This window comes from Oncorhynchus keta, chromosome 34 (assembly GCF_023373465.1).
Source record: "Oncorhynchus keta strain PuntledgeMale-10-30-2019 chromosome 34, Oket_V2, whole genome shotgun sequence".
In the NCBI taxonomy this organism is placed as follows: Eukaryota; Metazoa; Chordata; class Actinopteri; order Salmoniformes; family Salmonidae; genus Oncorhynchus; species Oncorhynchus keta.
In genome coordinates, this window is record NC_068454.1 from 59,513,230 (window position 1) to 59,535,231 (window position 22,002).

Below are 22,002 nucleotides of genomic sequence, written 5' to 3' on the forward strand. Positions count from 1 at the left end.
AGATAGGAGTGACACAGAATGGGTAGATAACAGTTACTGAGTGGAGACAAAAGGAGACTGACACTGAACCATTGCCTAGAAATTATTCGGCACAACAGGCCGAAATAGTAGCATTGACTAGTGCCTGCGAAATAAGAAAGGAGAGAAAGTTTACTATTTATACAGACAGTAACGTACAGCAAACTTGTACACATTGTAAAATATAATACAGAACGTGACCTACCCTTTGCATCACATTTTCATACTGGGAAGACCTGACGTTCGCGATCTGCAAGCCGGGCCAATCACAACACACCTTATTTTTTATCAGAGTTGAACCAACCAATAAGAATGTTTGAACATTAAATTCACATTTCTTTAGAGGCAAGTGGAAACATAACCAACCCTGTTACACCTGCCGATGCCATAGAGGGAGCCGAAAAGTTCACTCTGCAGTACAGCACACTGCAGGGGGAGGCCGACCAGTGGAGGTGGTACTTTAACAGTGTGGAGATAAAGACCAACTCCCACTACACAGTGGGCCAGAAGAGCCTGGTCATCCATTAGCCCAACCGGACTGACACAGGACCTTATACTTTGGTCCTAACCAACCCTTTCAGCACTGTCACATTTCATAGGAAAATCACTGTTCTCTGTAAGAAAGAAGGTTGTCTGGTTGAATCTCGCCTTATTTGTCTGAAGCATTAGTCTGAACACTACTTTTTATTCCACTTTATTAGTTAACAGCACAATTTTCATCTTGTGCACCCGTAACTACTCGCATGTCTCTAGTTTTGTAGTTGAATCCTTTAACTTAATCCTTTACTGAAAGCCACAACATGTTTCCCTGTCTCACAAATCCACTTCACCACTGCACATCTTTATTCCCTTCAACTCCTCCATATGGAACTCGCATGTGGAAATGGCAATAGTTCTCCTGCAGTTCCACTGCCGGTGGCCAGGAGGCACCCCAGAAGCCCTGCTGTCCTTTCCTGCCTTGACCAACGCCAACAGTGGTGCTGGAAACTTCAGCCTGACCATGCCTGCCTCAGGACCTCAATGGGAAAATGGTCCTCTGTATGGCCAATCACCCCCTCTATCAGACACGGTGCAATATTACTGCCAGTGAGTTACTTATTCCCTATTCTATGCTAGACTATGTAAGGTCCAGGCATGTTGCAGGTCTGCACAACAAGCAGAATGTTTAAGGACTACACAGTGTAACTAGTGGTCTCATTCCTCCTTAGCTGGTCCTGCAAAGTTCCTACCGATGGTCTTGACCACAGATTGTACTGTGTCTGTGCTGCTCTAACAGATTTTACTGTGTCTGTGCTGGTATGACAGGAGGTCTGAGCAGACCACAGATTACAGGCCTCGCTGTCGGGAGCCCCTGTGGCCTCCTCTTCTTCCTCCTCCTCATCGGCCTCATGTACCTCTGTGTCTACTGCTGCAGGAAGAAACATAGGAGCACTACTCTCCATCCCCTGATCTCCCTTCCATTTGTATTATCACAACCGGAATCAGGTGGTTTTCACTATAAAATGGTGTTTCTGTTTCATAGGTCAACAGAACAGATATCCCGTGCCCAGAGCAGTAGAGAAAGTAATGTCAGTAACTGGGGAAATGTGTTATTGCACAAATGTCATGTTCCTACCAGTACTTTAGTTGGTTGTGGGTAAAAATGACCGTCTGAACCTCTGTGGAAGATCTTGGCAGGATGAACCTGCTACTGAAGCTGCTCCTGTGCTGCGTTATGCTGCATTAGAGTGCTATGGTGTGGGTGTGTGTCATTGTCCATGATCATGTGTGTTTCTACCTGCAGCCTTTTTTTATGGGCATGTCCTGCATTGCTTCCGGGCTGCAGCCAATTGTAGCAGTGGCTTTGTTCATTATTTCGTCAAGCTTGTTTAAGTCCTCCTCAGCTTAATTCCCTTTTCAGCAAACAATAGGATAGGTCACTACACTCGCCACGACACTGCTATAGAACATATGACGCATTTTGTCTCATACATTAAAAGATCTAAGCTTCCTTTTCGTAGACACTGTGAGGATTTATAAGAGTCAACAGGGCCAATCTCTTCACAATTAAATAGAAATTGGATTTAAAACATATTTCTCCCAAAATCTATCACTAGCTCCTTGGTCTTTAGTACATTCAGGTCCAAGTAATTGGCCTCACACCATTTCACAAAGCACTTATAGACCTATAATGAGCATCGTCTCCCCCACATAACACAGTTTACGATAGCAGAGTCATCAGAGACTTTCTGTTCGTTGTTGTGTGTGAAGTCATTTGTGTAAAGGGTAAACAGAAAAGGTGACTGCTTCCGTGTTTGTACATATCCGATCTGATACTGCCTGGTTCAGTCTTACAAACTGTGGTCAATTGGTCAGGTATTTCACAATCCATTTGATTGTATGTGGATTTCTGTGAATGTCCTTTAGCTTTTGGGCCAGTAGGTGGGGTTGTACGGTATTGAAAGTACTGGAGAAGTGGACCAACATTGTTCTCACCACACAGCCGGGCTTCTCCAGGTGCTCATATACTCTGTGGAGGAGACGAAAACGAGTATCTTCAACATCAGTTTTTGGGTGGTGGGCAAATCACAAAGGATCCAGATAGGCTGCCACCTCAACTCTTAATAAGGGTATTAAAAACCGCACAGAGGTTTTCATGACTTGTGATGTCAAAGCCACTGGTCTAAAGTATTTCAGTGCATTCTCTTCTGCTTTCTTTGAGATGGGCACTATGCAGGATGCTTCCCATTTAGTATGAATATCTGATACTATTAGGGACAGGTTGGAAATATACTGCAGTATGAAAGCCTGTTAATTAGCACAAACCTTGAGTACTCTGGCTTTAACCCCATCAGGCCCTGCTGACTTACTGGGATTGATCCTCTTCAACTGCTTCACCACTTGTTCCTCCCAGATGCTCATGGGCTCAGTGCTCCCCCCCAGAGCTGTTGCTCTGCTGAACAATCATACATACAAATTTGGTAAAAAACAATAAAAAAAACAGGTTCAACTCTGTGGCTCTGTCCCTTCCCTCATCACTCTGTAGTTGTCTCCTGGTGCCGCAGCCTGTTGTCTTCATGATACCATCCCAGACATCCTTCATGTTATTCGCTTGCAGCTTGCGTTCTAGCTTCAGTTTTGTATTCGTCTTTGCCTTTCCTGATCAGACCTTTAATGTCCTTCTGTACTACTTTCAACTCATCCCTATTTCCAGTTTTGTCTCTGTGGAACGCATTCGACACCTTGTAGAGTCCATGCCCCGACGAATTGAGGCTGCTCTGAGGGCAAAAGGGGTGCAACTCAATATTGAGAAGGTGTTATTAATGTTTTGTACATTCAGTCTGATGTAATTGCAATGCCGTTCAGTCAGTTATACAATATCCAGTTTTTTTTAAACACTTTTGAAGCAACCAATGACAATTGATATTTTAAGAAACTCCTTTTTTTCCCACCAATTTACAAGTTTCAGAACTTGGGGGTTATTATAGTTCATATAACCATTCTGTTCTGGTTTTAAAGATGCACCTGTTTTAGTGTCTTTAAGGGTTACTTATGGTTGTGCCCCTGGTACACGTCAACATGGCCATATCTCTGACAACCACTTTCAAATCCATTTCTATCCTCTTTCAAAAGAGTTCAACAATGAATATGGTGAAATGTCTGGACTCCCGTCAAGCTGTTGTAAAAAGTCAAAAGTCAAATGATACTTTGTAATAGATTATGACCTTGAGGGACATTGCTACATGTCCTCCTGGGCTGCTCTTAAAGTTTGCCACGACACTCTTGGATTGCTTTTTTCTCCACTGACTTCTCCTAGAAGGTATTTCTAAATACTTTGTAAGCTTGCGAGTATAGTACTTCAGGTAGTACTGCTGTTATAGAAGTGTTGTATGTCTATGTGATTTCAGATGGGTGAGGTGTGGAAGGTGGCAACACCGTGACCAGTCTTGGGCATGAGAAGCAGAAGAAGGTTGACGTCAAGGTCACTTTAGTGTCATTTCCTAGAGCAACGGTCATCAGTGGGAGACACGGACAGGACTACCGAGGTATGTTACCAAATGCAGCCGAATATATTTTGTCAGAAACATTTTGTGAGCAGTTGCACTGCACTCACATTTACAGTCAACGACTGTATTGAACTGTTACTAATGAATGATTGCATCTAGACAAAGGCATGCTGTGTTTTGTTTTCTCTTTCTGCCTTCTATATCTTTTATATTGGAGAAATCGCCAGCAACTGAATGAGTAGTCTTACCGGTTACATTTTAGTCACAGTTTATCTGCACTCGAGTGACATTTTGTCCTCCAGATTCAATAGGATTTCCAGAGTCTAATTCTAATGATGTCATCCACTTATGCAGGTGCATCAATCATGATAACGCTCAGAACGCACGTGTTCCTCTGCTATACACTACGAGGTAGGTCTACTTTATACCTCATTGATGATGACTGTTTGTGCCTGCTCATAATGGGAATTTATCATGCCTCAAGTTGAGAGGCAAACGTTTACACAAAATGATCATGATGTCCTTAGCCTTGGATGGGTGTACAATCTGCTCGATAAGACCTTGTATTATCTTCTGTTTCCAAGATGAATGTACATTGGATCTTTATATTCTCAATGTCATCACGAATGTATGTCACTCTCTCGTTCCTTTTCACCCTCTCTCTTTCTGTCCAGTGGTGTGGTGTGTGTTGGTAGTGGCCGAGGAGTGGACCGTGACCATTCCTGATCAGATATCTGGCCTGAAGGGGTCTTGTATCCTCATCCCCTGTTCCTTCACACACCCCAGCACTTACATCCCCACTAATGTCACCTGGTACCAGTACTCCAAGCTGCCTGGTAAATACCCAGTCGTCTTCAGCCGCACCAAACCAGCAGATATCATAGAGCACTACAGTGGTAGAACTGAACTGGTGGGAAGGGCCTCTGATGGCGACTGCAGCCTGATGATCAATGGAATGATATTAGAGCATAACGGAGAGGACATTTATCCCTGGGTGGATGAGGTCAGCAAGTCTGTCTTTGCCTTCTTTCAGTGGAGGGTGACACTGGAGGTTACAGGTAATGAATTATGCAAAACCTGACCAAGGGCCCTTGAAAATGGATTGAGATGTTCTTTACTAACCAAACATTATAAAAACAAGAATCCAAAAGAAAATGTGTCTTAATGTAGTTGTTTTGGTTACATGTTAGCAGACTACTGCGAGGAATGACCGATAACACAATGAGTGAACCCATTGTCAGTGTCTTAGACTTAGTGTCTCTTGTTACTCCCAGATACAGCACCAAGGCCACAGCTGTCGGTCAGTGAAGAGCAGAGGGAAGGGGGCAACATCACTGTTTCCTGTGCTGTCCTCCACACCTGCCCCTCCTCCCCTCCCTCCCTCTCTTTCGGGGACCAGAGGGGGGTGGTCCAGGGGTACCACACCGAGGAGATACAGGGCCGATGGCGCGTCCTCTCCACCATCTCGTTTGTGGCCCGAGCAGAGGATCATGAGAAAGTGGTGGCGTGTAATGTGACACATCCAGGAGGCCAGACAGCTGCAGGGGAGGTGGTGCTCGACGTGAGCTGTGAGTCACAGCTAGAGTCGCTCTACACTCCTCTTACTTTTTGTTTCTATTCACCGTGGATCTTATCATTCAAATTGTAGCATTACATCAACTAACAGAGGTCTTTGAGTGAGGTTCTAGATCTGCACAGCAGATGTTGCGATATCGCAGTAGGAGCTTTGCTTTTTAGGCTGGGAACATTCTGTAATACAACTTGGGACATAGGAACATCAGATTCGAAAATTAGGAGCAATTCCCTCAACAATAACAAATGATGAACTCCATTTAAAGGCCCACTGTGATATTTCCAGCATCTCTCCTTTGCCCCTCTTCTCTCTCAGATGCCCCCAGGTCTGTGAGTGTCTCAGGAGGAAGCACTGTTGTCCAGGTTGGCACTAACCTGTCCCTGTCCTGCGTCAGTGATGCCAACCCCCCTGCCAGCTCCTACCTGTGGCACTTGCTGAGAGATGGCCTGGTCACGCCACTGAACCACAGCACAGAGACCGCTGCGGTTACAGACTTGCACCCAGATGAGAATGCGTTCCACTGCACAGCTATCAACCCTCTGGGGAGGTCCAAGCCCTCCTCTAGTTTTGTGGTCACTGCAGAATGTGAGTTTTAGATTGATCTGAGTTTTATTGAATGGATATGTGGATTTAGTGTCTTGAAATCAAATCTATTCCAATGGAAAAATGTATTAAAAAGAGAAAATGTATTTGTCCAGAGTTATTCCACCACTACAAATGTCAGACCATGGAGGACTACTACAGCCAAAATATGGACTGTGAGATTTTGTTTACTGTGAATTAGGCCTAAATGTGAACTTTTATTGATAGCTAATGGAACTAACAGTAAACATATTTTGAATTCTCCAGACAAGCCATCTATATTAGCAAACTCCAGCTGCTCCTACCATGCTGGCCAAGTCATCTGCAGGTGTCAGGCCCGGGCTCGACCAAGGGCCAAAATGCTGTGGATGGTGGATGGAGGACCCCTGTTCCCTGGCTCTGACCCAACCACCTCCCCCCAGAACCACACGGTGATGGATATCTGGGCTGCAGAGGGCACCTATGAAAATGTGTCTGTCACCTGTCTGGTCAACAACACACATGGCCATGATAAGCTTCTCCTGAGTGTATTTGTGAAAGGTGTTATGAAAATGTCCTCAGTGGTATATGAGGGTCTCCTTTTGTAAAGGTCATTATTATTTGAATATGTAGTATGAATTATGTTCAATTAAAGAAATGTGAGATTGTACACAGTTGTGACATTTATCAACATAAATGAACCATTTGAACATACCTGTATTCTCCTAAATGGTTTGTCTTCACCAGCACCACCCACCAATGTGTCCATCAGCCAGCTCCCAGCCCGGCCTCTGGAGGGAGAAAAGGTCACTCTGTCCTGTCTGGGTCACGGTCACCTCCCAATCAGTTCCTACAGGTGGTACCGTGTGTTCGGGGAGCAGTCAGTCCTGCTTAGAGAGGATTCTGGGAGTTTGAGTCTCTCTGTGACCAGAGACGTGGGGCAGTTCCGCTGTTCTGCTCTGAACGAGATGGGAGAGTGCAGTTCAGACACCACGGCTGTGAACGTTGAGTGTATGTGTCATTACGCCATTGACGTTTCTGTAACCATCTTATAAACCACGTTATATATGGACGTTTGCCACAGTCGTTTTGTCATTTTCTCTCTTTCCATTTATCTTCCTCTCTGTTAGACGCACCAGCTATACTTCCCCTCTCCTTCTGTTCTGTGAATGATGGGGAGGTGAGGTGTGAGTGTGTGGTGGACTCTCACCCTGTGGCGCAGATCATTTGGACACCATGGAGCATTCAGGACAATCAGACTCACAACATCACTGACCTGCTCAACTGGAGGATCCTGAGGTCCATTCTCATTGGGCCCAAGGTTGATGACATGGGTGACGTCCTCTGCAATTCAACCAATGAGCATGGGAGTGCCTTCCTCAAACTCCCATTCATTGGTAAGTTTGGCCTTATCTGAGTGAAGGACATAGGGTAACTGGCAAAATGCTAAACAAACCAATATCTAAAGGACAGTATTTGTAGTGAAATGTGTCATCTTTATCCAGCAGAAGCTATACCATATTCACCACAATGTAGTGAAGAGAGTTTTATCGTGTTGTTTCGCTACTATAGCGTCTGGCTTGCCCTAATGTACCTTTGGAGCTTGAATAATTCCAGACGATATTTCATGTGAATGTAGAACATTGGAATGCTCCAAGTAGTAAGACTGATGATCCCTTTGTGGATTTTTCAATAGCAGGTGAAACGTCCGTCCAGCGGTCCCTGTTCTACGGAGGAGTTGGGGGCACCCTGTTGCTGGTGCTCTCCTTCGCCTCCTTTTTATTTTGGAGATTCTACTCCACCAAGAGGTGAGCACGACCATAAAACACGGACGGATCTTATAAACACATCCGGCTTCATAACCAATATTGCACACCACACAGAGTATACCAAACATCAGGAACACCTTCGTAATATCCCCTTTTGCCCTCAGAGCAGCCTCAATTCGTCAGGGCATGGTCGCTACGAGGTGTCGGAAGCATTCCACAGGGATGCTGGCGCATGTTGCCTCTAATGCTCACAGTTGTGTCAGAATATGAGATGGTAGAGTTTATTAGGGATGCAGGTGAGATAGTGATTGGCAGAACGGGGGATCAAACCTTTGCCTCCAGGGGATATGTGGTACAAGGACAGCAGCACTACCTGTCCTTTCAAACAGCTTATACACTACATTTAGCTTGACAGTTTAGTAATTTCGCAGATGTACTTATCTAGAGCAATTTACAGTAGTGAGCGCATACATTTTCATACTGTTCCCCCGTGGGAATCAAACCCACAACCCTGGCGTTGCAAAACCATGCTCTACCAACTGAGCCACCCATGACACTATAAGGACCACATCATAATTTTCACAATTTCACACTATTATTCCAATCGGATAGTGTGGAAAAATGTTTATTAAAACATAGCGAAATCAGGGTTTGGACTGCACCATTAAACAATAATGTCAGCGATGTCATCTAATGACTGTGGTCTTACCTTCACAGAAGAGATTGCCGTGTTGCACTGGAGGAGGTTGAGCTGAAGGGGGCACTGCAGGTGATACACAATGATCCTACTGACTGCCCAGGTAATACACTCACTCTGATGGTGTCAGACGAGGACTTCCACAGTAATGTGTATGACACCGGGTACAGGGTCCAAGTTTAAAATGGCCGTCTCCTCCTTTGTATAATGCTGGGAGGATAAGATTTGGAGACGGGAGATATTCAAAAACACACTAGCACACAGACCAGTAGATATGGAAAGATGTTTATTAGAACAAGAGGTCAGTGAGAACTGGACTCGGGAACATCTTTGAATGCTCATCGTAGAATCATTTCCTGTGTTTGTTTAGGCAGCCCAGAGGCCCGTGTTCACTGGATTTGAGGTCCTTGACGCCTGGAGCTAAATAACTGGGAGACAGACACACAGTCAGTTCTGTTTCACGTCTGTGTTGGTACAGTTCACTGGTGTATTTATCTACCATACAATTTATTCTCCTTGAATTCTGGGCATGAATGTTAATATTTAATTAAGCTCCTTAATGACTGATCAAACCATTTTGTCTGACTGTAAGGTATCTAATATACATGCATTGAAATTCTGTGTAAATAATCACATTGTCATTTACTTGGCAACAGATCATTTGAATAAATGAAAAGTGACCCTCAGTGCGTCATGGTGATACTGCGTATGTATGTTGACATTGTGTGTTTGTGAGCAGGTGCATATGAGTGCGTGTCAATGCGTGCGCGAGAGAGCGAGATGGAGAGAGGGAGGTCATTTAAGCCATGCGTGTGGTCATGTGTGGGCTCTCTAAGCGTGTATCTGCCCTCATGGCCATACCCAGCCCACAGATGACAGTGCGCTCCTCCAACTGAAAGAAAGTGTGAGCTTCAGCATGTTGCATTGACCATCCCCAGTACTGCAAGCCTCTGCACATCCACAGTTCCAGAACACCAGATACGACAACAAAAGCGGACCACGGCACACCTGTGGCGGCCTCATCCCCCCATCCACTACTATCCCATACTATTAACCCAATCCCCCCTCCATTAGTCCCCATGGTCGCTCAATGGGAAAGAGCCACGTGCCTCTGCGCCCACCAGCTCAAGAGCATTTGTTCTCGCTGTTGGTTGCTGTAAAGGATTTGCCTCCATAGACAGAAAAGCGGAGCGGGATAACCTTCTGGAATTCGGCCTAGGGGTTCCTCTTCGACCTTTTTGCTCACTCCGGGCTTCCACTCTCTCTCTTTCTCTCTCAGTCTTTCCCTGCGGAAAGGTTGACACTTAAGAGGGTTTATTTTTCCTGAAGAACTCAGGTAAGATGCATCCTGGTACTTTAGCCCCGGTGCTGTTTTGTTGTGTTGCCAGATTGGACCGTTTGGACTGATTGGACTAATAAGCAAGTGTATACAGTAAATCTGTGTGGAGTAAAGCCATGTGGGGCACAGGTGGGCAAAGAGGGACACTTCTGTCCACGGAGAAAAATAGCAGAGCTACTGAATGAAAGCATATTTTTCTAAGACTAATGAAGACTTGGTCTGAAGTGCAATTAAAGGGTTAAGGGCTAATTACATTGAAATCATTCAGTACTAATCAGAATATGATAATGATTTAGTCTCTAAAGTGAAATGAGTAAATAACTATCATTTGTCATTTCATTTTATTACAAAGTATGCTTTTTTGAAATGCAGTTGTAAGCCATTCAGCATTCTACAGGTATTGACTTCAACGCTTGACCTCAAGTAATGTTCAATGCATGTTCAATGCATGTTCAATGCATGTTCAATGCATGTTCAATGTCATTTGACTGTGGTTGGGCTCCAGAGTGGTGCAGCGGTTTAAGGCACTGCATCTCAGTGCTAGAGGAGACACAGACACCCTGACACCCTGGTTCAAATCCACGCTGTATCACAACTGGCTGTGTACAATTGGCCTGGCATTGTACGGGTTTGGCCGGTGTAGGCCGTCATTGTAAATAAGAATTTGTTCTTAACTGAATAAATAAAGGTTAAATGGCCAAGATGGATGCAGCAGTTATGAGGCATCCATTCATCTCTGCAGTACCTTGGTGATTGTTCTGTGTTACAAATAGTATTCACTTTGCATTGAACCACTGAACTGAATGTTTCTTTTCTAGTGCCTCGGGTGCAAGATCAATGAGTGAGACCGTTAGCTCTTCGTTTCCTCAACCCTAAAGGAACCTCTATGGACGTTTTATCTTCTGGAAACAGGTGTTCCAGAGGTGTTATGACTGTTGGCTGGATGGTCATGAATCACTGTCTCAGGAAATACCATCCAGCTTTAATATCCATCATTTGTTGTTGGTTAGTTCTACATGAGCATTGTTTTGGAGTTGGGAAATACTTACACCACTGCCCCTCCTCCACTCTCACTTTGAAATGTAACACTTCCATATTTCAGTATAACCACGCTTGTGGAGTGTTGGAGTATTTTTGTATGTGTTTGAGGTTACTGAGTTGACATTTCTACATTGCATGTGGGTAGTAGATAGCATCAGTGGATTGCACAGTGTTGACAGTGAAACAGAAATCGAACATTTCAGCTCAAAATAGAGTCCATACGGTCTCTGTGCAGCTACAGAGACACTTTGCCATCCTGTGCTATTGAATATGACACATGTTCACGTGTGTCTCTGTAAATAAGGAAGTGCTACTGTGTTGATTCATCTGGTTTGTGCTGAGTGTGTCACGTCTCTGCACTGTTGCTGAGTGAAGCATTGCCTGGTTCTATGCACCATTGATGCACCTGTCTAGGCTACGTCTGTGTGTTGTGTTCAGTGTGTGGGCACAGTGTGTGCCATTGTGGCCTTCAGGCCTGGGGTCAGTTCTATTTCAATTCAGTCAATCCAGGATGTGAAAGAAAAATAAAATAATGATAACGATAAGCAGCTATTTGTAATTCTGGACATGCAATTCACTTTCTGAATTCACTGAAGTAAAATGGAATTGACCCCAACCCTGGCTGCCTGCAACTTTGTGTAGTAGGACCTTAAAGGCATCCGTAAACCGTCCAATGGTTGACTCTATTGCCTGTGCCCCATGGTTGACTCTATTGCCTGTGCCCCATGGTTGACACTATTGCCTGTGCCCCATGGTTGACTGTATTGTCTGCGCCCCATGGTTGACTCTATTGCCTGTGCCCCATGGTTGACTGTATTGCCTGTGCCCCATGGTTGACTCTATTGCCTGTGCCCCATGGTTGACTGTATTGTCTGCGCCCCATGGTTGACTGTGCTGTCTGTGCCCCATAGTTGACTGTTTTGCCTGTGCCCCATGGTTGACTGTGCTGTCTGTGCCCCATGGTTGACTGTGCTGTCTGTGCCCCATAGTTGACTGTTTTGCCTGTGCCCCATGGTTGACTGTGCTGTCTGTGCCCCATGGTTGACTGTGTTGTCTGCGCCCCATGGTTGACTGTGTTGTCTGTGCCCCACAGTTGACTGTGTTGTCTGTGCCCCACGGTTGACCATGTTGCCTGTGCCCCATAGTTGACTGTGTTGCCTGTGCCCCATGGTTGACTGTGTTGCCTGTAGCTGATGTTTCCCTGTATTGACTGTGCCATTGACGCTGTCCCTCTGCCTTTCTGTGCGCTGCAGTGCGTAGAGCCTCGCCACCGTCGCAGTGCCACTCAGGATGCACAGCTTTATGGGAGGGGGCCTGTTCTGCGCCATAGTGGGGAACATCCTGCTGGTGGTCTCAACTGCGACAGACTACTGGATGCAGTACCGCTTGTCGGGGAGCTTCGCCCACCAGGGCCTGTGGAGGTACTGCATGTCGGGCAAGTGCTACATGCAGACGGACAGCATCGGTGAGTGGGACGCACTGGGGACCCATAGCACCACTGGGACTGCCTGTACGGCATCCATATTAGGAAGTCCCTCAGTTGTCAGACGAAACTCCCTTAGTTGAAGGACTTCCTAATGGGAATGTTGTATGCCTGTCTTACCTATGTTCAGGACTACCAAGGAGGACTGTAATGAAGGGGATGACTGAATGACTGAAATAGCAACATGTGCCACTAGACTCAGACTCAATAGAATCAATACGTGTTTTAGACTCAATATGTTTTTACAGTTAACTATGGAGGCAAATCATGCACCCGTTGGCCCTAATTGGCTGGCACTAGTGTAGGGGAAAAATAACATTTGGAGCATTAGACTGAAATGAATGGATCAAGACATGGTTTTCACAGGTGTGTGGGCTTGTGACTTTCTCTAATCTTTGAAATTGTATCTGTCCTCTCTTTTTCTTGTTTTATTTCTCTCTCTCTCTTTGTCCTTAGCCTACTGGAATGCCACCCGTGCCTTCATGATCCTGTCAGCCATGTCGTGCTTCGCGGGCATCATCGCAGGCATTCTCTCCTTTGCCCATTTCTCCGCCTTCGAGAGGTTCAACCGCTCCTTCGCTGCAGGGATCATGTTCTTTGTCTCCAGTGAGTTCCACTGGACATTGCGAAGCTAACAGCGCTAGACACAATACACAAATACGCACAGCCTCAATACACAAATGTAAATGATTTCAGGAAAAATCATTATGTCTATGTTTACTGACTCGACCGCTATTTTGCCTACAGTTCTGTCTACTGTAAATTGGGAGTCCGAATTTGAACTTATCCTATCTTACTATCCGCCAGCTCTCTTTGTTCTGCTTGCAATGGCCATCTACACTGGAGTGACGGTGAACTTCCTGGGGAAGCGCTTCGGTGACTGGCGCTTCTCTTGGTCCTACATACTGGGCTGGGTGGCACTGCTCATGACCTTCTTTGCAGGTAAGAATGATAAAGACACAAATATGGATGGAGGGCCCACTTGCCAGAAATTCTGTTTGAGCATGGGCAGCACCATTACAAGCTTACACAATTTAAAAGGTGTCAACTGGGTGGGACTTCCTGTAGGTTAAGGAAGGATCATAGAATTCCATCCAGGTCAGCGGGAGGGATCAGCCAAAAAATTATACTCCTGAACAAACATTCCAACACTGCAGGTGGCAGTAAATCACCAACTTGGCTGTACGGATGTTTTGACAAAAAACACAATCCTGCACAGTAGGTGGCGGTATGCAACTTTTCCGTTTGTTTAAAGATTGGCGATAAATGTATAGAAGAAGATAATATAAAAAATGGAGGAGCTGCCAATGCTGTCACAGAAGCATCAATGGGCAATTATAGGAGTGTGCCCTCTTTTGTTCTCTATGGATGAGCAGAACTAGAATCAGATGGTATATGTTCTTCTCATCTCCTAAGTCATTATTTAAAATCCCCAAATGCTAGTCGAATCGAGTCAAACCAAACACTGCTGAATATCATCAATTGTTGCAGTTTTATTGATGAAACATGCAGACAATGCTGGTATTAATTGATAACAGATCATATACTATTCTTTATATATAGTTGAAGTCGGAAGTTTACATACACTTAGGTTGGAGTCATTAAAACTAGTTTTTCAACCACTCTACAAATTTCTTCTTAACAAACTATAGTTTTGTCAAGTCGGTTAGGACATCTACTTTTTGCATGACACAAGTCATTTTCCCAACAATTGTTTACAGACGTATTATTTCGCTTATAATTCACTGTATCACAATTCCAGTGGGTCAGAAGTTTACAAACACTAAGTTGACTGTGCCTTTAAACAGCTTGGAAAATTCCAGAAAATTATGTCATGGCTTTAGAAGCTTCTGATGGGCTAATTAACATCCTTTGAGTCAATTGTAGGTGTACCTGTGGATGTATTTCAAGGCCTACCTTCAAACTCAGTGCATTTTTGCTTAACATCATGGGAAAATCAAAAGAAATCATCCAAGTCCTCAGAAAAAAAATTGCTGGGCCATAATGACCATCGTTATGTTTGGAGGAAAAAGGGTGAGACTTGCAAGCCGAAGAACACCATCCCAACCGTGAAGCAGCATCATGTTGTGGGGGTACTTTGCTGCAGGAGGGACTGGTGCACCTCATAAAATAGATGGCATCCATAAGGATAGAAAATTATGTGGATATATTGAAGCAACATCTCAAGACATCAGTCAGGAAGTTAAAGCTTGGTTGCAAATGACCCCAAGCATACTTCCAAAGTTGTGCCAAAATGGCTTAAGGACAACAAAGTCAAGGTATTGGAGTGGCCATCACAAAGCCCTGACCTCAATCCCATAGAAAATGTGTGGGCAGACTGTAAAAGCGTGTTCGAGCAAGGAGGCCTACAAACCTGACTCAGTTACACCAGCTCTGTCAGGAGGAATGGGTCAAAATGCAACTTATTGTGGGAAGCTTGTGGAAGGCTACCTGAAATGTTTGACCCAAGTTAAAGAATTTAAAGGCAATGCTACCAAATACTAATTGAGTGTATGTAAACGTCTGACCCACTGGGAATGTGATGAAAGAAATAAAAGCTTAAGTAAATCATTCTCTACTATTATTCTGACATTTCATATTCTTAAAATAAAGTGGTGATCCTAACTGACCTAAGACAGGGAATCTTTACTAGGATTAAATGTCAGGAATTGTGAAAAACTGAGTTTAAATGTATTTGGCTAAGGTGTATGTAAACTTCCGACTTCAACTGTAACTCTATGGGGACTGCCTCAAGTAGCATGGATGCTGGACAGTTGTTGATTTACATGTTTTTCTTTTGCAGGGATATTTTACATGTGTGCCTACAGAATGCATGAATGCAGGAGAGTGGTGGACCCACGCTAAAAGAGAGAGGAAAGCCAGTGAAAAGATTGCAAATCCGGGACATTTTGGCCACACAATTCCAACACGATGAAAGAATCAAGCTTACACCAATAGACATATCACTGAAATATAGAAACTGTACTAGGTAATTGAGAACCAAAGATGAATACAAATGTTTGGTTATGCCTGAGCAGTTTACGTGTCATTTTAATAAAGCTATAACTCTAACAGTAAAACATGTATACTCTTTCTTACATTCAGCCTTGAAACTCTTGAATACAGAAAGAAAATATGTAGCATTATGTTTCAATTCAAATGGGTCACACAGAACATACCTCTAACCAGACAAATGAATCATTTAAAGGATAACAACCAAGCTTTCACATAGTGTGCCATTCAAAAGGGTAACACAAGCTACTGTGACGAAACAAATGAATCATGTATGAAGTGCTCACTTTTGTAAATGGAATGTAAACATTTAAACATTTAAATATGAATGACTTTGGCAAAAAAAAAGTACAGTTCACAGACATTTTTAAAACAGTAACTACATATTATCTTGAAATAATATCTTGAATATATAGCTGGGTCGTTCCACGAATAGAGTGCCTTTGGTCATTTCAATAAAACACTCAATTTAACATGAGGATCACATACATCTATGCTCTAACTAAGCTAAGCCTTTTTCATTTTTCATTTACACATTCTAATAGCAGTGTGTTTTCATTAAAGTAAAGGTTTTTGTTTTCTCTGAAAATCCCCGTTTTGGCTTATCCAACGTCATGTTTGTTCACCTTCTACGAAGACATATATCTACTTAATTACAAGTCCGAGTTATTTTGTTACTCTAGGAAAGTAATATCAGACGATTTTGACTTATTTCATGATTCATTTACATTTGTCCCTCAGGTTTATGTTAACCCTGTAACATGAACTGAACTCTTGTTTAAATGTGGTAAAACTATTCATTTTTAAATGATTGAATCATAAGACAAATGTACCATCTAGTAATATAGCCATATCATTGTGTAAAAGCAGGTGAGCTGGTTCTTTCTATTTTAGGCCATTTTCTGGTGTTTTGTGTTGGGAAACTGAGCGCGTCAAGCATAACCCATTAACCCTGTGTTACCCATAGATAGATAGGCTAGAAATGTTTTTAACAAGTTACTAGAAATGCTTCCATTCCCCGTCACAAAGGAAGTTATGGCTGATTTAAGATGTTGTTAACCCTATTGCAGTCAATCCCGTCACTTTAATTTGAATTTGCATAGTTATTCTTCTTAATTGAACATCTTGAGATGGGAAAACATGTTTTTTTTATGAAGTTGAACGTTTGATCTTTATGACAGAATTAAAATATTTGGTGGAATGAATAGTTATTGTTGACAAAATTACCCAAAGGGCACTTGGAGTAAGGTGACTACATTTTCTACTCTTGGCCAATATCGGCTATTGTGCTTTCCCTTTGGATCGCAGCCTGACCATGTCACAGTCCCAGCATCTTGCAGATGGACATCTTGATAGTGATGCGGAAGGTGGAGGAGGAGAAGTAGAAGATGATAGGGTCCAGGCAGGTGTTGAAGGCGCTGAGCAGCAGGGTGTAGTACCTCCACGGGGGGCTGTGCCCTGTGAAGAAACCCAGCACATGGGAGAAGTTGTAGGGAAAGACACACACAAGGAAGACGGCCAGAGTACCCAGCGCCATCCCGATGGCCTTCTGCTTCTGGCCCGGGCTGATCCTGGGGCGCATGTACAGGATCCAGATACAGCGGAGGTAGCAGAAGATGCAAACCATGAGAGGAACCAAGCAGAGCATGACGAAGAACTCCAGACGCACCGGGAGGAGGATGGTCAGCTGTTGTTTGGTAAAGTTCTCGTAGCAGACGGAGGTGTTGCTTTGGGGGAGGTCCTGGTGGTGCTGGATGATGAACACGATGCTGCAGTGGGCAGTGGTGAGAAGCCAGATGATTGTGCTGGCTACCACAGAATAGAAAGGTTTGTTGATTTGGCGGTAGGTGATGGGGAAGGCAACCGCCAGGTACCGGACCACACTGACAGCCATCAACAGGAGAGAACTGGTGTAGATAGTGGAGAAGAAGGTGTAGGAAGTGATAGAGCAGAGGAACTCGGGCAGGTACCACTGCATGCCGGAGGCCGCCTCGTATATCTTGAGAGGCAGGAAGAGAAGAAAGAGGAGGTCGGACACGATCAGGTTGAGCAGGAGGATGTCTGTGGGAGTGGGCTTTTTGTGGATCTTGATGCTGAAGGCGTAGAGTGCCAGGATGTTGGAAGGCAGGCCAATCAGGAAAGTGATGATGTAGACGGACAGAATCACCTCAGTTTTCACCCACACCATGGCCTTGAAGCTATAAGATAAACAAAACCAAAAAGAACACATTCAGGGTGCCCAATAATCATGTTTTCAAATTATACAAATTTGGTTGTTTTCAATGTATTTTTGTTACACTATCTCAGCCAACTTCTTATTACCAATGAAGGAATCCCAATCTGCTAATAGCTACATCCTCCCCACAGTACACTTGCATCTCAACAGTGAAAACCTTAAAGGTAGAAGGAAAACACATTCTTAATTCCAAATGGTCATATCCTACCTGGCTGTAGATGTGTATTTCTTTTTAATCAGGAATTGGAGAGCTCAGCCAAGGGTAGTAATTTAAGATCTGTTACGTGCCAGCATATATAGTAGTCAAGCAGACCTGTCTGAGTGTACAGCATACGCATTGAACAGAGGTCTGCAAACATGAGGAGGTGAGACTGCATGGTAACGGTTAACTAAAATGCAAAACATTGCTGTGTTTACATTTGATATTATACATGTGTAGGAGGGAGTGACATACCAACGTCTAATTTCAATATCTTTTTTTGTAAATAGTGTACAAACAGACATGGCCTTTCCAAGAGAACAGTCATGTCAATGATAACAGGGTACTGTAATCCTAAGATTTATTTTCCCATGTGCCCAAGGTTGATATAACATCATATGTGTATTAGCATTTTGCTAAGACTTGATGAGAACTGTAGCAACAAAACTCTAATTGTTACTGTATGAGTTCATGTGGTTGTGGCTCAGGTTTGGAATAATCTATTAGCATTTTGATGCCACTTCATCAATAACTACTATATAATAACAAGTTACACATATTAATGGGCTGAAAAGCAATACTCTTTCAAAGAGAACAGTTATGTAAAGATTGGCAGCTTCGTAATGAACCTTTCAGTTTTTCATTTTACCCGTATTTTACCAGGTATGTTGACTGAGAACACATTCTCATTTACAGCAACAACCTGGGGAAAGTTACAGGGGATAGGAGGGGGATGAATGAGCCAATTGGAACCTGGGGATAATTCGGTGGTCAAGATAGTATGTGGGCCAGATTGGGAATTTAGCCAGGACACCGGGCTAGCACCCCTACTCTTATGGGATCTTTAGTGACCACAGAGAGCCATGACACCCGTTTAACATCTCATCCGAAAGACAGCTCGCAACACAGGACAATGTCCCCAATCACTGCCCTGGGGCATTGTGATGTTTTTTTAGAGTGCTTTCCACTAGCCCTCCAACACCACTTCCAGTAGCATCTGGTCTCCCATCCAGGGAACAACTAGGAACAACCCTGCTTAGCTTCAGAGTCAAGTGAGTTTAAGTATAGTTTTCAGCTATACTTTTCGTGGCTGTTTATTTACCACTACAGACAGATGCTGGCACTAAGACCGCACTCAGTCAGCTGTATAAGGAAATAAGCAAACAGGAAACCACTCACCCAGAGGCGGCACTCCTAGTGGCCGGAGACTTATGCAGGAACACTTAAATCAGTCCTACCAAATTTCTATCAACATGTTAAATGTGCAACCAGAGGGAAAAAAATCGAGATCACCTGCACTCCACACACAGAGACGCGTAAAAAGCTCTCCCTTGCCCTCCATTTGGTCAATCCGACCACAACTCTATCCTGATTCCTGCTTACAAGCTCAAATTAAAGCAGGAAGCACCAGTGACTCGGTCTATAAAAAAGTGGTCATATGAAGCAGATGCTAAACTACAGGACTGTTTTGTCATCACAGACTGGAACATGTTCCGGGATTCTTCCGATGGCATTGAGGAGTACACCACATCAGTCACTGGCTTCATCAATAAGTGCATTGAGGACGTCGTCCCCACAGTGACTGTACGTACATACCCAAACCAGAAGCCATGGATTATAGGCAACATTCACACTGAGCTAAAGACTAGAGCTGCCGCTTTCAAGGTGCTAGACCCTAACCCGAAAGCTTACAAGAAAACCTGCTATGCCCTGTGACGAACCATCAAACAGGCAACGCGTCAATACAGAGCTAAGATTGAAGCATACTACACCGGCTCTGACTCTTGTCTTATGTGGCAGGGCTTGCAAACTACTACAGACTACAAAGGGAAGCACAGCCACGAGTTGCCCAGTGACGCAAGCCTGCTAGACAAGCTAAATCACTTCTATGCTCGCTTCGAGGCAAGTAACGGGAATGCACGAGAGCATCAGTTGTTCCGGACGACTGTGTGATTACGCTCTCCGTAGCCGACGTGAGTAAGACCTTTAAACAGGTCAACATTCACACGGCTGCGGGGGACAGATGGATTACCAGGACTTGTGCTCCGGGTATATGATGACCAACTGGCAGGTGTCTTCACTGAAATTGTCAACGTCCCTGATTGAGTCTGTAATACCAACATGTTTCAACCAGACCACCATAGTCTCTGTGCCCAAGAGCACAAAGGCAAAATGCCTAAATAACTACAGACGAGTAGCACTCACATCCGTAGCCATGAAGTGCTTTGAGAGGTTGTTAATGGCTCACATCAACAACATTATCCTAGAAACCCTAGACCCAATCCAATTTGCATACCGCCCAAACAGATCCACAGATAATGCAATCTATATTGCACTCCACAATGCCCTTTCCCACATGGACAAAAGGAACACCTATGTGAGAATGCTATTCATTGACTGTAAGTCAGCGTTCAACACCTTAGTACCCTCAAAACTCACCACTAAGCTAAGGATCCTGGGACTTAACACCTCCCTCTGCAACTGGATCCTGGACTACCTGACGCGCCGCCCCCAGGTGGTGAGGTTAGGTAGAAACATATCTGCCACACTGATCCTCAACACTGGAACTCCCCATGGGTGCGTGCTCAGTCCCCTCCTGTACTCCCTGTTCACCCACGACTGCATGACCAGGCACGACTCCAACACCATCATTAAGTTTGCAGACGATACAACAGTGTGTTGATGTGCCTGATCACCGACAACGACGAGACAGCCTATAGGGAGGAGGTCAGAGACCTTGCCGGGTGGTGACAGAATAGCAACCTATCCCTCAACGTATCCAAGAATAAGGAGATGATTGTGGACTACAGGAAAAGGAGGACCGAGCATGTCCCCATTCTCTTCGACGGGGCTTTAGTGGAGCAGGTTGAGAGCTTCAAATTCCTTGTTGTCCACATCAACAACAAACTAGAATGGTCCAAACACACCAAGACGTGAAGAGGGCACAACAAAGCCTATTCCCCCTCAGGAAACTGAAACGTTTTGGCATGGGTCCTCAGATCCTCAAAAGGTTCTACAGCTGCAAAATCGAGAGCATGCACTGGTTGCATTATTGCCTGGTACAGCAATTGCTTGGCCTCTGACCACAAGGCACTACAGAGGGTAGTGTGTAAGGCCCAGTACATCACTGGGGCTAAGCTGCCTGCCATCCAGGACCTCTCCACCAGGCAGTGTCAGAGGAAGGCCCTAAAAATTGTCAAAGACCCCAGCCACCCCAGTCATAGAGTGTTCTCTCTGATTCCGCATGGCAAGCGGTACCAGAGTAACAAGTCTAGGACAAAAAGGCTTCTCAACAGTTTTTACCCCCAAGCCATAAGACTCCTGAACAGGTAAGGAAATGGTTACCTGGACTATTTGCATTGTGTGCCTACCCCAACCCATCCTCCCAACCCCTCTTTTTACGCTGCTGCTACTCTCTGTTTATCATATATCATACTACCTCAATCAGCCTGACTAACCGGTGTCTGTATGTAGCCTCTCTACTTTTATAGCCTCGCCACTGTATATAGCCTGTCTTTTTACTGTTGTTTTATTTCTTTACTATCCTATTGTTCACCTAATACCTTTTTTGCACTTTTTTTCATGGTGACCTGGAACATGGAGGAGGAGAACGAGAACGTCATAGGAGCCAGGACGGTGTTGACCGTGGTCAGGTGCAGAGCGTAGAGCCGCCACTCCACATTGTCTTGAATGATGAACCCCTGTACATGGGTGACATTATAGGGCAGGAAGCAGACAACAAAAACCAGTAGGGTCCCGATAGCCATTCCAACGGCTCTCTTCCTTTTCTCTGCACGAAGGTTAGGGGTCCTATTGAGGATGAGGATGAAGTTCAGGTAGCAGAACACACAGGCCAGCAGTGGCACGATATATAGAACCACACACAGCTCCAAGCGCATGGGAAGCACCACCTTCAGCTGCTCCTGGGTGAAGTTGTCATAGCAGATATAGAGATCAGATGAGGTCTGGTTCTCCACGATGTAGATGAAGCAGAGGTGGACCCAGCTGAAGACCCACACCACTATTACTCACGCTATCAACGGTTCATCAAACAGAGGATATGGTGGAAAGTCCAAGGCTGTCCGCTA

At 44.5% G+C, this 22,002-nt stretch overlaps 3 protein-coding genes across 7 annotated transcripts; 2 read left to right on the forward strand and 1 right to left on the reverse strand.

Annotated features, from left to right (window-relative positions):
- The first annotated feature begins 3,719 nt into the window (after positions 1-3,719).
- On the forward strand, positions 3,720-9,290 carry LOC118367378 (myelin-associated glycoprotein-like). 4 transcript variants are annotated; one of them, XM_035750773.1, is made up of 12 exons: positions 3,720-3,817; positions 3,906-4,043; positions 4,359-4,415; positions 4,679-5,062; positions 5,279-5,572; positions 5,893-6,162; positions 6,427-6,699; positions 6,886-7,149; positions 7,269-7,535; positions 7,835-7,946; positions 8,625-8,707; positions 8,975-9,290. In XM_035750773.1, exons 3-12 carry the CDS (start codon positions 4,370-4,372, stop codon positions 9,004-9,006), a joined length of 2,025 nt encoding a protein of 674 aa, XP_035606666.1. In that variant the 5' UTR covers positions 3,720-3,817; positions 3,906-4,043; positions 4,359-4,369; the 3' UTR covers positions 9,007-9,290. The 4 variants fall into 4 exon arrangements, with proteins under 4 accessions (XP_035606666.1, XP_035606667.1, XP_035606665.1 ...); XM_035750774.1 differs by having other exon boundaries at positions 8,625-8,676; XM_035750772.1 differs by having other exon boundaries at positions 8,625-9,290.
- Positions 9,291-9,445: 155 nt separating this feature from the next.
- LOC118367380 (lens fiber membrane intrinsic protein-like) lies at positions 9,446-15,547 on the forward strand. Of its 2 annotated transcripts, none has more exons than XM_035750778.2 (5): positions 9,446-10,948; positions 12,238-12,449; positions 12,924-13,073; positions 13,275-13,409; positions 15,271-15,547. In XM_035750778.2, exons 2-5 carry the CDS (start codon positions 12,275-12,277, stop codon positions 15,330-15,332), a joined length of 522 nt encoding a protein of 173 aa, XP_035606671.1. In that variant the 5' UTR covers positions 9,446-10,948; positions 12,238-12,274; the 3' UTR covers positions 15,333-15,547. The 2 variants fall into 2 exon arrangements, with proteins under 2 accessions (XP_035606671.1, XP_035606672.1); XM_035750779.2 differs by having other exon boundaries at positions 9,446-9,940.
- A 147-nt stretch (positions 15,548-15,694) lies between these two features.
- Positions 15,695-18,037, reverse strand: LOC118367379 (free fatty acid receptor 2-like). Its single transcript, XM_035750776.2, has 2 exons — positions 17,924-18,037; positions 15,695-17,677 (listed from the first exon to the last, which is right to left on the reverse strand). The coding sequence occupies exon 2, from the start codon at positions 17,665-17,667 to the stop codon at positions 16,798-16,800; it is 870 nt and encodes a 289-aa protein (XP_035606669.1). The 5' UTR covers positions 17,668-17,677; positions 17,924-18,037; the 3' UTR covers positions 15,695-16,797.
- Between the last annotated feature and the right edge of the window lie 3,965 nt (positions 18,038-22,002).